General features: G+C 36.1%; 1 protein-coding gene across 1 annotated transcript; it reads left to right on the forward strand.

The window, feature by feature from the left end:
* Positions 1-5,560: 5,560 nt before the first annotated feature.
* Positions 5,561-12,812, forward strand: LOC107039494 (galactosylgalactosylxylosylprotein 3-beta-glucuronosyltransferase I). The gene is made up of 4 exons (XM_015259128.1): positions 5,561-5,722; positions 10,160-10,665; positions 12,066-12,362; positions 12,482-12,812. The coding sequence occupies exons 1-4, from the start codon at positions 5,590-5,592 to the stop codon at positions 12,578-12,580; spliced, it is 1,035 nt and encodes a 344-aa protein (XP_015114614.1). The 5' UTR covers positions 5,561-5,589; the 3' UTR covers positions 12,581-12,812.
* The last annotated feature ends 7 nt before the right edge of the window (positions 12,813-12,819 follow it).

Genomic DNA, 12,819 nt, shown 5'->3' on the forward strand with positions numbered 1-12,819 from the left:
GAAAAGTTGACTCATCCACTGCAATAACTAGGTGTCTGACAACCATCTGAATTTAAGATAGCAGATGGCAAAAAACGGCTGAATCTTTAAGTGTTTGAAAACCTAATTGATGTCTGAAAATTTCAAACACCGCATGTGTCTGAAACTGATGTCTGTATCTTAATTTCAGACATCTTGGTGTCTGAAATTGAAATACTTCCATTGATTCAAACACATTTTAATGTCTCAAAAGTGTCTACAAAATCGTCCCAAAAGTGTTTGAAAAGTGTCTACAAAAGTGTCTGAAATTCAGACATTAGTTTTCGCAGTGTACAAATAAACAATTTTTTCCAACTTTTATTCACAAAAATGGTAAAATGCACAGAGCTGTGAATCGCCCCCCGTGCGATCAACAACGTTCGGTGAAGAGCTGCGATTACTCAAGGGTTAATGAGCGGACACCACTTTTTTGAAGTACGAGAACGATCGCGCGCTTGAGCGCGCGTGTTAAAGACAAATCGTGACACGAAAACCAAAAGCCCAATGAAATTCGAGGAATGAGCATTACGCTACAGCTTACGGCATATGTTCTTTTTAGAATAGGACAGTAGAGGCTTCGTATAAGATACCTTAGGGACAGTAGTAGAGTGGAATTCCGGGAACCGCTATGCACCCATTCCGCGCACCCATAGAGAGGAGAAAAATAGGGATTAGTGGGTTTCAAATAAGATATCTCGCTCGTTGCGCTCGAATTCACTGAAATTTTCATTTTTACTGAATGAATATCGATAACTAATCAATTTATATGTGTTTAATGTTTTGAATTTGTATTGTCCGCGTTCCCTTTTCTCTCTAAACATAACCCCGCGTGATAGAATGGCAACTGACGTTGGGGGATTGTTGGTGGACTCGAGAATAATCACAGACGAAAAATCACGATTTTTCGATGGGAAAAGTGAAAAAAAATCGATGTATATTTCCATTACTTGAAAAAAGTGGTGTGACCCCCCCTTAAGGTCATTAGACCCTCATGATCACTTCGTTCGTCCCTCCCGTTTGATCCTTAATACCGTTTGATCTTTATAACTAGTCTCTTCCCGTTGAAAAAAGATCGGGGCCATAGGTATCTTATAAGAAGCCCAAGAAACATAAACATTTGGGAGNAACTAGTCTCTTCCCGTTGAAAAAAGATCGGGGCCATAGGTATCTTATAAGAAGCCCAAGGAACATAAACATTTGGGAGGCGATAAAAGTGCCGAGAGTGGGGGGTAGGCCTCGAGCGCTCGGAGCGCGAGGTATCTTATAGAGAGGTATGTTATACGAAGCCTTTACTGTACTAGAAGCATTTGATGGAAAATTTAAGATATAAAAATACACTAAGAGAATAATCGACATAATCTCACAAAAATCATTTCTCGAGCGAAAAACATCGCATATATATTTGATCAATTTATGGTAGGTTTCAGACAAGAAATCGGTGCTCCTCGGGCTAAGGACAAAGTTACTGAATGAGAAGGTGTCTTTTTTCGAAATGAGATGATATTCCTTAAAGACAAGAATAGTTTGACAAAAGGAAAAGAAGATATTGCTTTCTTTTGAACTCAAAGCGATTGAGCGTAAGCGACGGTTATATTTTTTTAATATCTGGAGCTTTTCCTCTACAGAAACTCTCTATTCATTCAATATGAAAGTCTCTGATTCATGATTCACTAAATCGAAGCTTTTAATATTTTTAGTCATTGTTTCATCTTTTGACACAAAAAACCGAGTTCTTGTGGCAAGAAATTCTCATTTTATCATGAAATGTTCATGTTCAAGTCATGAACCCTTCACGGAAATCTGACATTGTCTGACAGGTTATACAGAATTCTTATCCGAAGAAATTTGTCCTCAAAAGATGAGATATTTGGCGCAAGAAATTCAGTAGCGAAGTGGTCAAACGGTTCAAGTTAATTTAGTCTTTAGTTGAGTTTTCCAGAAATATTTCCGAATTTAAGGGAGATTGCAAAATTTTCATAATAACCTTTTTTATAGTGCGAATTGAGTGCTACCAAAAAGGTTATGAGAAAAATTTTGCTCTCTCCCTTAGATTTCGAGATATTCATTGAAAACTGGCCAATCGCCAAAATCAACTTAAACCGTTTGACCACTTCGCTACTGAATTAGTTTTGTGATATTATGACGATATTTCTCTCAGTATACCTAAAAAAATGGAAAATAAAAGTATAAACCAATCTATTATCAACTATAAACTAACTATGTCAGCTTTACAGTGTAATCAACGTAGACTAACTCAACTAATAGTGCTCAGAGAACGAAAAATTGTTTTCAATATTTTATTATCAAACACGATTGACACCCATAACTCGCGTTTCAACCAACAGATTTCAATTTATCAAACACCGACATTATTTATGTCTTGCTATCTCTGATAATTTATGGGAAGAATTTTTTTTAATCTCTACGTTCATACTACAATGAAATTCCATTTTAAAAGGTTGAAAGAATAAAATTTTGCCAATTACGTAACGATTCATTTTCTTCATTTTTTTTCAGCCGTTCTCACAATTAAAATAACTATTTGGAGCTATGCTAAAAGATAGGCAATGTCTCAAATGTCTTTTATTTTTTATTTCTTCATTTAAAATGTCCCATTTTGTATTGAAAATTTTTATAAATCAGGGAGTGACCAATTTGGTATGGAATACCTCAAATAGAAATGAAAACAAAATTAATTTGTCATTCACGACATGATTTTAACAAAGGTTTTGTGATTTTTCTTTTTTATCATTATCTTACATCGCTCGGAGTCGGTTTTGAGTATACTGCGAAATTTGATCCAGAATTTAAATGGTTAGATCGCACCATTCTACCCGCCCGATACGAGTTTTCAACAGTTTTGAACCCGTCGAGCATGTGAGCCAACGAACTTACCCACTGCGCCAGTCTAACAGGCGGCTTTATGATTTGAAAGTGATTTTGTTTCTATGAACTGTGCAAATGATTCTATTTATCTAAATATTCAATTTTAGAGTAATTTTGAACCTCTAGAAGAGGATAATTTCAATAATGTACCCATCATAATCAGAATTCAAATGAAAACCCTGATAGTGACAAAATCGTGTGCGTATCGCCATCTCACACATTTTCCAGAAACTAAAACACGTGGGAAATTCCTTTCCTCTTCAAAAACTAAAGCTATTTTTGCTAATAAATTAGTAATATGCATTCGAATGTCATTTTGCACATCATTTTCATCTATCGTACATCATTTGTCGTTGTACATTATTTTGTTCAATTGAATTATATTTCTTCTTCAATCAATTGTGCGAGATTTCTTGTGAAATTTCTTGTATAAATCAAATGAAAGAATGACGCAATCTATATTATCTTGGAGCTTTGATAAGACGGTATCAGAAGAACTTTCCCCATGTATTATTTAATCAATTTTACGCATCATATTTGAAGAACTATCGGACAAGTCACCTTCATGGAAATTTTAGAAAAACCCTAAATTTGCAAACATCATCATAGAAATCAGTCCAACGGATATAGCTGCGATAACGATCTTCTAACTCCGGCGGGATGGCATTCAAATCAATATTTTAAACTAGGAGTGAATTAATTTGAAGCAAGATATCCAAAAATATCTCCGGGATTCTCATTTTCCAAAAAAATAAATTTTTGAAAATTATTCTATAGATTAAGTCGTCGAAGGGACATCGGAACAATTTTTCTAAGTCATCATTGCATGAATTCCTAACATTTTTTTAGTTATCGTGGGGCACACAAAAAGACTTGAACTTAAATTACCTTTAAGAAGTCTTTTACTCTCGAAGTTGAGCGAAAATTACGTTCCAAATCGTCGTAAATTATGCTTGAAATCACGTAAATTAAGATTACATAAACGTCATTTATGATTTCGTATTCGTAAAATACGGCTATTTGAACGTAATTTACGGATTCGTATTCATGAATTACCATATTTTTTTCCGTATTGTACGTTGACTTATCCGTAATTAACGATGAAGAAATAAAATGATTTCAAGCTTAAAATACGATTTTTTTTTCATAAATTATGCATAAGTCAATCATGAAATTTGTTATATTAAGATCGCCATATACCGTTCTTACTGTAACCGTAAAATATGCCGTTTCGAGACTAAAATTCAAGATTTTCATAACGGAGGAAAAGCCACCAGACATCATATTGGCTTTAAGCGTAAATTACGTTTAGCGAACCATAAATTACGCTACCAAAACGTAATTTACGTTTCGGTTTTTCTGTGTGGACAACCGATTTATGAAAAAATGTTAAAAATCAATATAAGAATTTGTTATGTCCCAGATTTGGTCAATTGCATTATTGTTGAATATGTGGACATACAGCATTGTCAGCGTGACACTTGCTAGCGTAACTGGATTATGCTGACCAAGTGATGAAATATAAACAATCAATATATTATTTAAGAGACGGGTCTGCACAGATCAGACCTGAATTGGACTCCGACGCGTACAAAAATCGTAAACTCTTTGTAATCATTCAGATGACGCAGTTATTAAAATCAAGTAATAAATTCTCATATTTAAATGCCGATAAACCATTGGTGAGATTTATCCCTTCAAGGCTAGAACCTACTATGATTATAAGTATTCCCCTGTTGATAGATAAGACTCAACAATACTTCATTTGAAAAAGAAAAATGATTAAATTCCATCGATTCATTAGCGATCAATTAACGAAAAACTTTGTCACGTACATAGGAGAGGGTAGGGTAAAATGGACCTTTAAGCCTTTTTAAAAATTATTCATAACTCAGAAACAAATGTATCAATAGAGCTCAGTTTAGGCTCATTACAAAGAAAAGAATTGTTCTCTGTATTGAAAAAAAAAAGATTAAATTCCATCAACATTTCAACCCGTCACTAATTTTAAAAAAAAAGTCAAAAGTGTCCATTTGACCCCAACCTCCCCTACATACGGATCATAATGGTTTGATATAACACACAAAATCCATCTTAAATTTTAACGATTACAAAGCCTCCACTGAGAATCAGAAATAATTTCAAAGCATTTCAGAAATCATTTCAAAGCAAAAAAACTGAATAAACAAGAAAAGTCCGTCCATGTCATAATCAGTTGGACGAAATGATTTGGCCTCAATGTTTTCAAGAATATGGATGCAAATCGTTATTGGAATTTGATGGTGACAATAAAATGTATTCAAGGTCATAATTAGCTCATCCCCGGCACAGCCGACCTGTGAGATCACCTTTTGTTTCTCCCCTTCCACTTTTCTCCTAACGACCCATATCCAGTCGAGAGTTGTCAAATGACCGTCTGTTTTTGGATTGGTTTATAAACAATAACAAAAATATCCCAATTTTTCAATTATATTTAGCAGTGAAAAAAAAATGGAATTGACCAAAAAATATTTTTAATGTGATAAAATGCTCAAGTTTCTTATCACCGCAATCAGTGAACATTAATGGTGGTCAAATGACCGTCTCATGACGGACCACATGGCGCCCTTGCAGCTCGAGTTTAGTTTTAGTCCACTATACTGCAGTCGGCATTGAGTTGTAGAGTAGTGTCATGGCGCAGGCACGATGACAGATAGTGCTTTCCTTATCGTCGGAGCGACACAAAAAAAAAACGGCATGTGGGCCGCACTCCGAGCTTGTTCGCGAGGTGTACCGTTTTTCGTTGTCATCGGTATATTTATGTTCTTTACACTCCTCAGTAAGTGATTCATAAATCATTTATTTTGTACAATTGACACTTCGGCGTGAATGCGTGTGCGCGTATAAAGGGTATTGGGGTCTAATGCGCAGGCGCGCTCCGATATCTCAGCGGGAAAAATGAACGAATGTTATGGCGGGGTAGTTTGCTCCAAAATTCAAATTTCGTGATATCTAGAGATTTTGGATGTTATTGTTGACTGCAATTTTTTGGCACGTTCTCGAAGGCATCACTTTTATTTCGTTAGGCCCGATAAACCGCTATTCTAATGCCCTGGTGGAAAAAACTCCTTAAATCCTATTGGAAGAAAAAAGGGTAATTGGAAATAATGACGTTATTGCCGTTGACCCATTATTTCCGATTCAGGTTAGTAGCGCAATGCTGACACGTATGGAAAAATCCGATAGGAAAACCTAGCGAATTGTCTAGAAAATTCTATTGGGATTCTGGAGAAAATCTATCGGATTTCTATGGGATTTCTATTGGAATTCTATTGGAAAATTCTAGTAGTTTTTTGTGCTGATTCTATTGCATATTTCATACGGAAAAGTCAATAGATTTTGAATTTCTTTCTCCAGAATCCCAATAGAATTTTCTAGTTAATTCGCTAGGTTTTCCTATTGGATTTTTCCATACGTGTCAGCATTGCGCTACTAATCTAAATCGGAAATAATGGGTCAACGGCAATAACGCCATTATTTCCAATTACCCTTTTTTCTTCCAATAGGATTTAAGGAGTTTTTTCCACCAGGGTGGCGCCCTTGCAGCTCCAGTTGAGTCCACTAAACTGCAGTTGGGTGATGTAACCGAACGAGGTGAGGTTAGAATCGCGGTTTTCGGGCCTAATGACATAAAATATTGTATGTCACACGGCGATACAAGTATTATCTGACGAATGTGATTATAATCTTTGCCTTCGGCCCGGATTATTAAGCCACATTCGCCAGATAATACTTTTATCATAGGCTGAAGGCCGTCGGGCAAGGGCCAGTCACAAGCTTCTTGTGACAAATTACGTTAACAATAAAATAAATACTTTTATCACCTGATGACATAAGCTACTATTATGACACTAGATCCGATAAACCGCGATTCTAACATCATTTCATTCGGTTAGAAACGAGACGAGACGAAGTCCAGAGAGCCCCCCCCCCCTCTCTGCCCCTCTGTATATTTTTTTCCGTGCAAATTGGATTATAGAGATGAGATAAGGCGAGGGAAGACGAGAGAATCTTTCAATTCTCAACGAGACGACGAGAGAATGGTTTCCTGTGGGAGATGTGTACCACTGGCCGAAGGTGCTACACACCTTCCACGAGGTTTAAGGGTCAAAAAACACTTTCCACGAGTGTCGAACCCTATTTCTCATCAAAATGTGTGGGATAATACTTTTTCATCACTTGTGGGTAAAGTAAAATTTTACCCACGCTCCGCGTGCGCAAAATCCCACTTGTTACACATTGTGATGAAAAATAGAGTTTAACACTCGTGGGAAAAATATTGGTTGACACTCGGGAGAGTAGCACTCACTTTCAGCGAGCGCTACACACCTCGCACGGGTCAAAAAACACTTTTTCGTCATATCTGCACGGAAAGTTCGATTTTCCTCCCCAAATGGGGGGAGGAAAATGGTTTATTTCATTCCTCGGATTTCTGTTGTTTTTGACGATCCTCGGAATGACATAACCCACGTTCCTCCCTATACGGAGAGAAAAATTCCAGAAAAATTACTGTAGTAGCACGGTAAAATAGGTTCATTGGGACGGACCGGGAAAAATTCCCGGTCCAGCACCGGAATTTGTACCGTGCGCTAAAGGCATTCCTGTAATGTATTTCGAATTTACCGTGAAAAATTCTTATACTCCATTTACCGTAGAAAATTCTTCGGTGCTGACACGGTAATTTGTCCAGGTCCGTTCCAACGAACCCATTTTACCGTGTTGGCACAGTAATTTTTCTGGAATTTTTTTCACCGCGTGCATTCACGAAGAAAAATCGAACTATACCGTGCAGTTATGATAAAAAATAGTATGTCTACCTAGGAAGCAAAACAAGACATTCAAACCGGCTTGTTTACCGCCCTCGGCTTCACCTCGGCCAGCAATCCACACGCAGATTGCACTGAGAGAAAAATCTGAAGTTCGATTTACAATAAGAAAATAGTTCAGGCATTTTGGTGAACGATACGATTTTTTTTTATGCGGCACATCACATTATATTAATTTCACAAGCGTAATTTTTGCAAATCAAAATGCAGTTAAAATAACCAAAGTTCAAAACTAACCACGACAAATCTGTCGTGAGCAGAACTATAAAATACTTGCAATGACTACATTGCATTGTAGTAATTACTTCTCCGGCCATAGTTACCGTAACCCATGAAAAATTATTGAGGACTTTTTGACTATAATTCGATGGTGATGGAATATAGTCAGAAAAATTATATTTTTCTCTCAGTGTGGAATGACCTGTTTTCATCCCTTGGTGCACAATCTACTAATTTTATCATACCGGCCGTAAGGCCGCACTTTACTCCTTAAATAATAAAAAAATTGCTTACTAAGCAAATGAAATATTATTTGCTTACGTACACAGAAAAGAGGAAATCGATGGGGAAGTTATTCGTTCAACCTGTAATGGGTCTGTAATGGTCTTTAAACTTATCTTCTCTTATCACTGATACGGAGAGAATATAAAATTAAAAATTCCTATATGAACATAGTAATTGAAGACCATGCCGGAAAATTTTTTAAATTTGGCTCCCTCCAAATCCCTGTAAAAACCCCTCGGCTTCCTGCAAAAAACCCCTCGGACCGCCAACTTTACACTTATGGAAATTCCGGCTCACTCATATCGAAATATACTATTTTGACAGCGATGTTACGTTCAGTGAGTTGGCGACCTGTGCCTTTTCGTTTGCAAGTAAACGAAAAAACTTTTCGTTTACTTTTTGTTTACGAGTAAATGAAATAGTTATTTTCATCACAAAGTATCCACAAAGTAGGCCGAGCCGAAGGCGAGATTATCACATTCGTCAGAAAATACTTTTGGACCGTGTGATGAATGCAATTTTTCGTCAGAAGGCCCGTAAACCGCGATCAAACCGAGCGAAGCGAGGTTAGAATGGCGGTTTACCGGGTCTTCTCACCAAAAGACACTTTTGGGCACGAGGTGAACATAGCAGCATACTTCCTCGATGTACAATCGATTCGTGTGATAAGTGAGTTTCTCGAATGCACAAAACTCAGAATCTAATACTTTTACATCCAGTCTAGATTATATCGAGACCTAATCCACGTAAAAACTATTAAAATATGTGAATATAACTCCTTGGTTATTATTATTATTATTATTATTATTACTTTATTTTTTTTGTTTTTTTTCTGTATTTTTCTTTTAAATTTTCTTTTTGTAATCTTCACTTACACACATGTAACATCGCAGAATGAACCGAAAGGTTCCAATGCATATCAATAAAATCAACATAGCAGCAGTGTCAAAATAGTATATGTCGATACTCATGGGAGCAAGTGTTTGTTCAGCCGACCAGTCCCTTATTTGATTTTAAGTCTATTTGATGTTACAAGAAGGGACCTTTGTGCCCCTGCGGACCCTTGCGGCCTTTAGGGTCATAAGGGCCATAAGGGTCTCAGGATACCGCAAGGTTACAAGGGTCAAGAGAGTCAAAATTCTTTATTTGATTATAAGTTTATAGCCCGAGCCGAAGGCGAGTAATATAAACCTCCCAAGAGCCAAAAAACACTTTTCCCATTAAAAATACCAAACGATATTTTTCATAGTGCTTCGCGTGGCTAAAAAGTTACTTTTTCACCCATCGTGATGAAAAAGTTTTTTTAAGAGTAAGCACGTGGGTAAGAGTCCTTTTTTTATCTCCTGTGGTTAGAACCGTTTTTTCCATCTCGGTGTAGGCGCAAAATCACATTTCCAAATTGAAATGAAACTTTATGCTCGCCTGCACTGAGAGAAAAATCTGAAGTTCGATTTACAATAAGAAAATAGTTGAGGCAGTTTTGGTGAACGATACGATTTTTTTTGTATGCGGCACATAACATTATAGTAACTTCACAAGCGTAATTTTTGCAAATCAAAATGCAGTTAAACTACACCAAAGTTCAAAAGTAACCACGACAAATCTATTGTGAGTAGAACTATAAAATAGTTGCAATGACTACATTCCATTGTAGTAACTACTTCTCCGGCCACAGTTACCGTAACCCATGAAAAATTGTTGAGGACTTTTTGACTATAATTCGATGGTGATGGAATATAGTCAGAAGAATTATATTTATCTCTCAGTGTGGGTGAAAAACACAAACTTTCCTTTGCAGGTGTGTTAAAAAATAACTTGGGCAATTTGGGCGGGGGCACAATATACAATTATCCAATTAATCTAAATACCATCTCATTACATTACAGTATACTCCGATCGATTAAAATGGGACAGCGCAGAGGAAAAACTCGAGCAGCTGGCAAATACAGTAATAGAACAAGGTCAATCAATCGACAACCTCCAGCGGACACTGACAGATAGAATAAACACATTTAGCCACAATTCCCCAACAATATTCGCCATCACTCCGACATTCACTAGACCCGTTCAAAAGGCGGAATTAACGAGATTGGCACAAACGTTTCTGCACATTCCAAACTTCTACTGGATCGTAATCGAAGATTCCATCAGCAAGACGGAATTGGTCAAAAATTTCCTGACGGAGAGCGGCTTGGTTTATAAACACCTCAACGTCGTTACTCCGTCGGATTTCAAATTGAGAAAAAACGATCCTAATTGGAAGAAACCGAGAGGAGTAGCACAACGGAATGAGGCTTTGAAATGGCTGAGGCAAAATTTTAATTCGACTCACAATGGAGTTGTTTACTTTGCTGATGATGATAATACGTATTCCCTCAAATTATTCAAGGAGGTGGGTCGTATTCACGGATATAACTAATCATATACTCTTAGGAAATTACCTTAGGAATTTCAAATAGAATAAATTGAAATCCTCAAGAACTAAATTTAATTTTTCATCAATAAATCTGTTATTTTGTGAAATATTGAATGAAATTCCTATTTCCGGTTTCTACGAACATGAAAATGATTGAAAATCTAAGCGTCTAATGTGCTGAAGTCTTAATCAATTCGGAATTCAAGCTATTATTGAATATTTATTTTAGCTTTGTATAAAAGAAGTCAATTTCCTCGAATTTTCAAGATTAATAAGAATTGTCATGAACGATTTGATCTGAACGTAATCTTACTTACTTTTTTTTATCATTAGACAAATAAAGCATCGTATAGTTTAAAAAAAAACTTCGATCTCATATCCTAAAAACAACAACTAATTTTTACGAATTTTGATGGGAAAAAATTCTAATCATCTGTTAACATTGCAAAAAAGGTTGCATACCAAAATTATAAAATTTTCAAAAATTGAATAAAATAACTACGGCATAAATATATATTGAATATATGTGCAATAACAAAGTTTCGATATTAAAAATCGAAAATATTCACTGCTTTAACTCCTTACGTATATATCAAATGTTGAAAATTGCCAGTCTCTTTCGAAACCAAATTCTGAAGGCCAATATCTTCTGTAGCAGATATCCAAATAAGTTCATCAAGTGTAGTCTGTTTACATAAAAATATAAAGAGACTTTTCTCATTGCTCATGAGATTTTCCATAAAAAATGTTCTTGAGTATTTTCAAAGTAGTATGAACATAACTTCAATTTTGAAGCTTAAAATCTACAATAAATTCTAAACGAAAATTAATATAAATGGAAACATTCATGTTGACATTGTGCTCAATGGGTAGTCTAGTATTATTGATATTAATTAATTTAGAAGTGCAAAAATAATGCAGAGACTTATGAGAAACTAAATTTTTCTAAGTTAAGGAGAAGACTAAAATCTCGAAAAAATCTCCAAAAATCACAAAAATTAAATAAAACTTCCCTAGTCAAATGAGGGACTATTGTTTAGAAAATAATTAAAAAAAGAATCTGATGAATCCATTTCTTACACTCATCAAAGTTAGAATTCATGGGAAAATTATCAACGATGAATAATTTTTTTTTGCTTTTTGAACTCATTCTCACACACGTGACACTGAACAACTCAACTGGGATTGATTACCCCAGAATTGATCAATTTTACGTTAAAAGATCAAGAAACTTTTGTTGTATCTCACATAATTTCTCGCGAAAGAACTTGTCTCTATGAACGCCTCTCAAAAAGCAAAATAAGAAGGTTTCCATCAGTGTTGAAAACCATTCCCATTACGTGTATCCCCATTAGATTGATTCTCCTCTTCTTCAGATGGCGAAGATTAAAGTGGTCGGTGTATGGCCAGTGGGTTTAGTGGGTGGTTTGATGGTAGAGCGACCCATCTGCGATCCAGCAACAATGAAAGTAACGGGTTTCAATGCTGCATGGAAGTCAGAGAGAAAATTTCCCTTAGATATGGCAGGTTTTGCCATTAGTCTACGAGTGGTGCTTGAAAAGAAGGACGCATGGTTCTCATTCGAATCGAAAAATGGATATCAGGAGACCGACATACTCGAGCAGATGGTCACGAGGGATCAGTTGGAGCCATTGGCTGATTGTTGTACAAAGGTACCATCAAATTTCATTCACTCCTCTATCCTATCTATTTCATCTAACAGTCAATACCGTATGACTCTGTACAATTCAATTCATTCTGTATCATTCCAATTGCTGATTCTAATCTTCAGGTGTACGTCTGGCATACAAGGACTGAACCGCCCACCTTGACAGACGAAAATCGACTGAATAAAAAAGGAAAAAAGTCAAATGTCAATATCGAAGTATGAGCTTCCAATTTATAGATTAAGAGTAGATTAAGGATTAGAGAGAAAAACTATTTTTCATGCTGTGGCATTTGACCTATCTACGAAACTAGGGGGAATATTAATAGGGATCGATGGAAATTTTAGCAACATTCGAGATCCTAAAGGGCTATTCAATTATTACGCCACGCGTTTTGTGAAAATTCTAGACCCTATCCCCCCTCAGTTACGAGCCATCACAAACAGGGACTCCCCCCCCCCCC

Source organism: Diachasma alloeum, unplaced genomic scaffold (genome assembly GCF_001412515.2).
Source record: "Diachasma alloeum isolate Michigan unplaced genomic scaffold, Dall2.0 Dall_scaffold_00300, whole genome shotgun sequence".
In the NCBI taxonomy this organism is placed as follows: domain Eukaryota; kingdom Metazoa; phylum Arthropoda; class Insecta; order Hymenoptera; family Braconidae; genus Diachasma; species Diachasma alloeum.

Excerpts from the sequence above, each read along its gene's own strand:
- LOC107039494 (XM_015259128.1), top strand. The coding sequence starts at position 5,590 with ATGACAGATAGTGCTTTCCTTATCGTCGGAGCGACACAAAAAAAAAAC. Across the intron at positions 10,666-12,065 it reads CCCTCAAATTATTCAAGGAG|ATGGCGAAGATTAAAGTGGT; the intron begins GTGGGTCGTATT and ends CCTCTTCTTCAG. Across the intron at positions 12,363-12,481 it reads TGGCTGATTGTTGTACAAAG|GTGTACGTCTGGCATACAAG; the intron begins GTACCATCAAAT and ends TCTAATCTTCAG.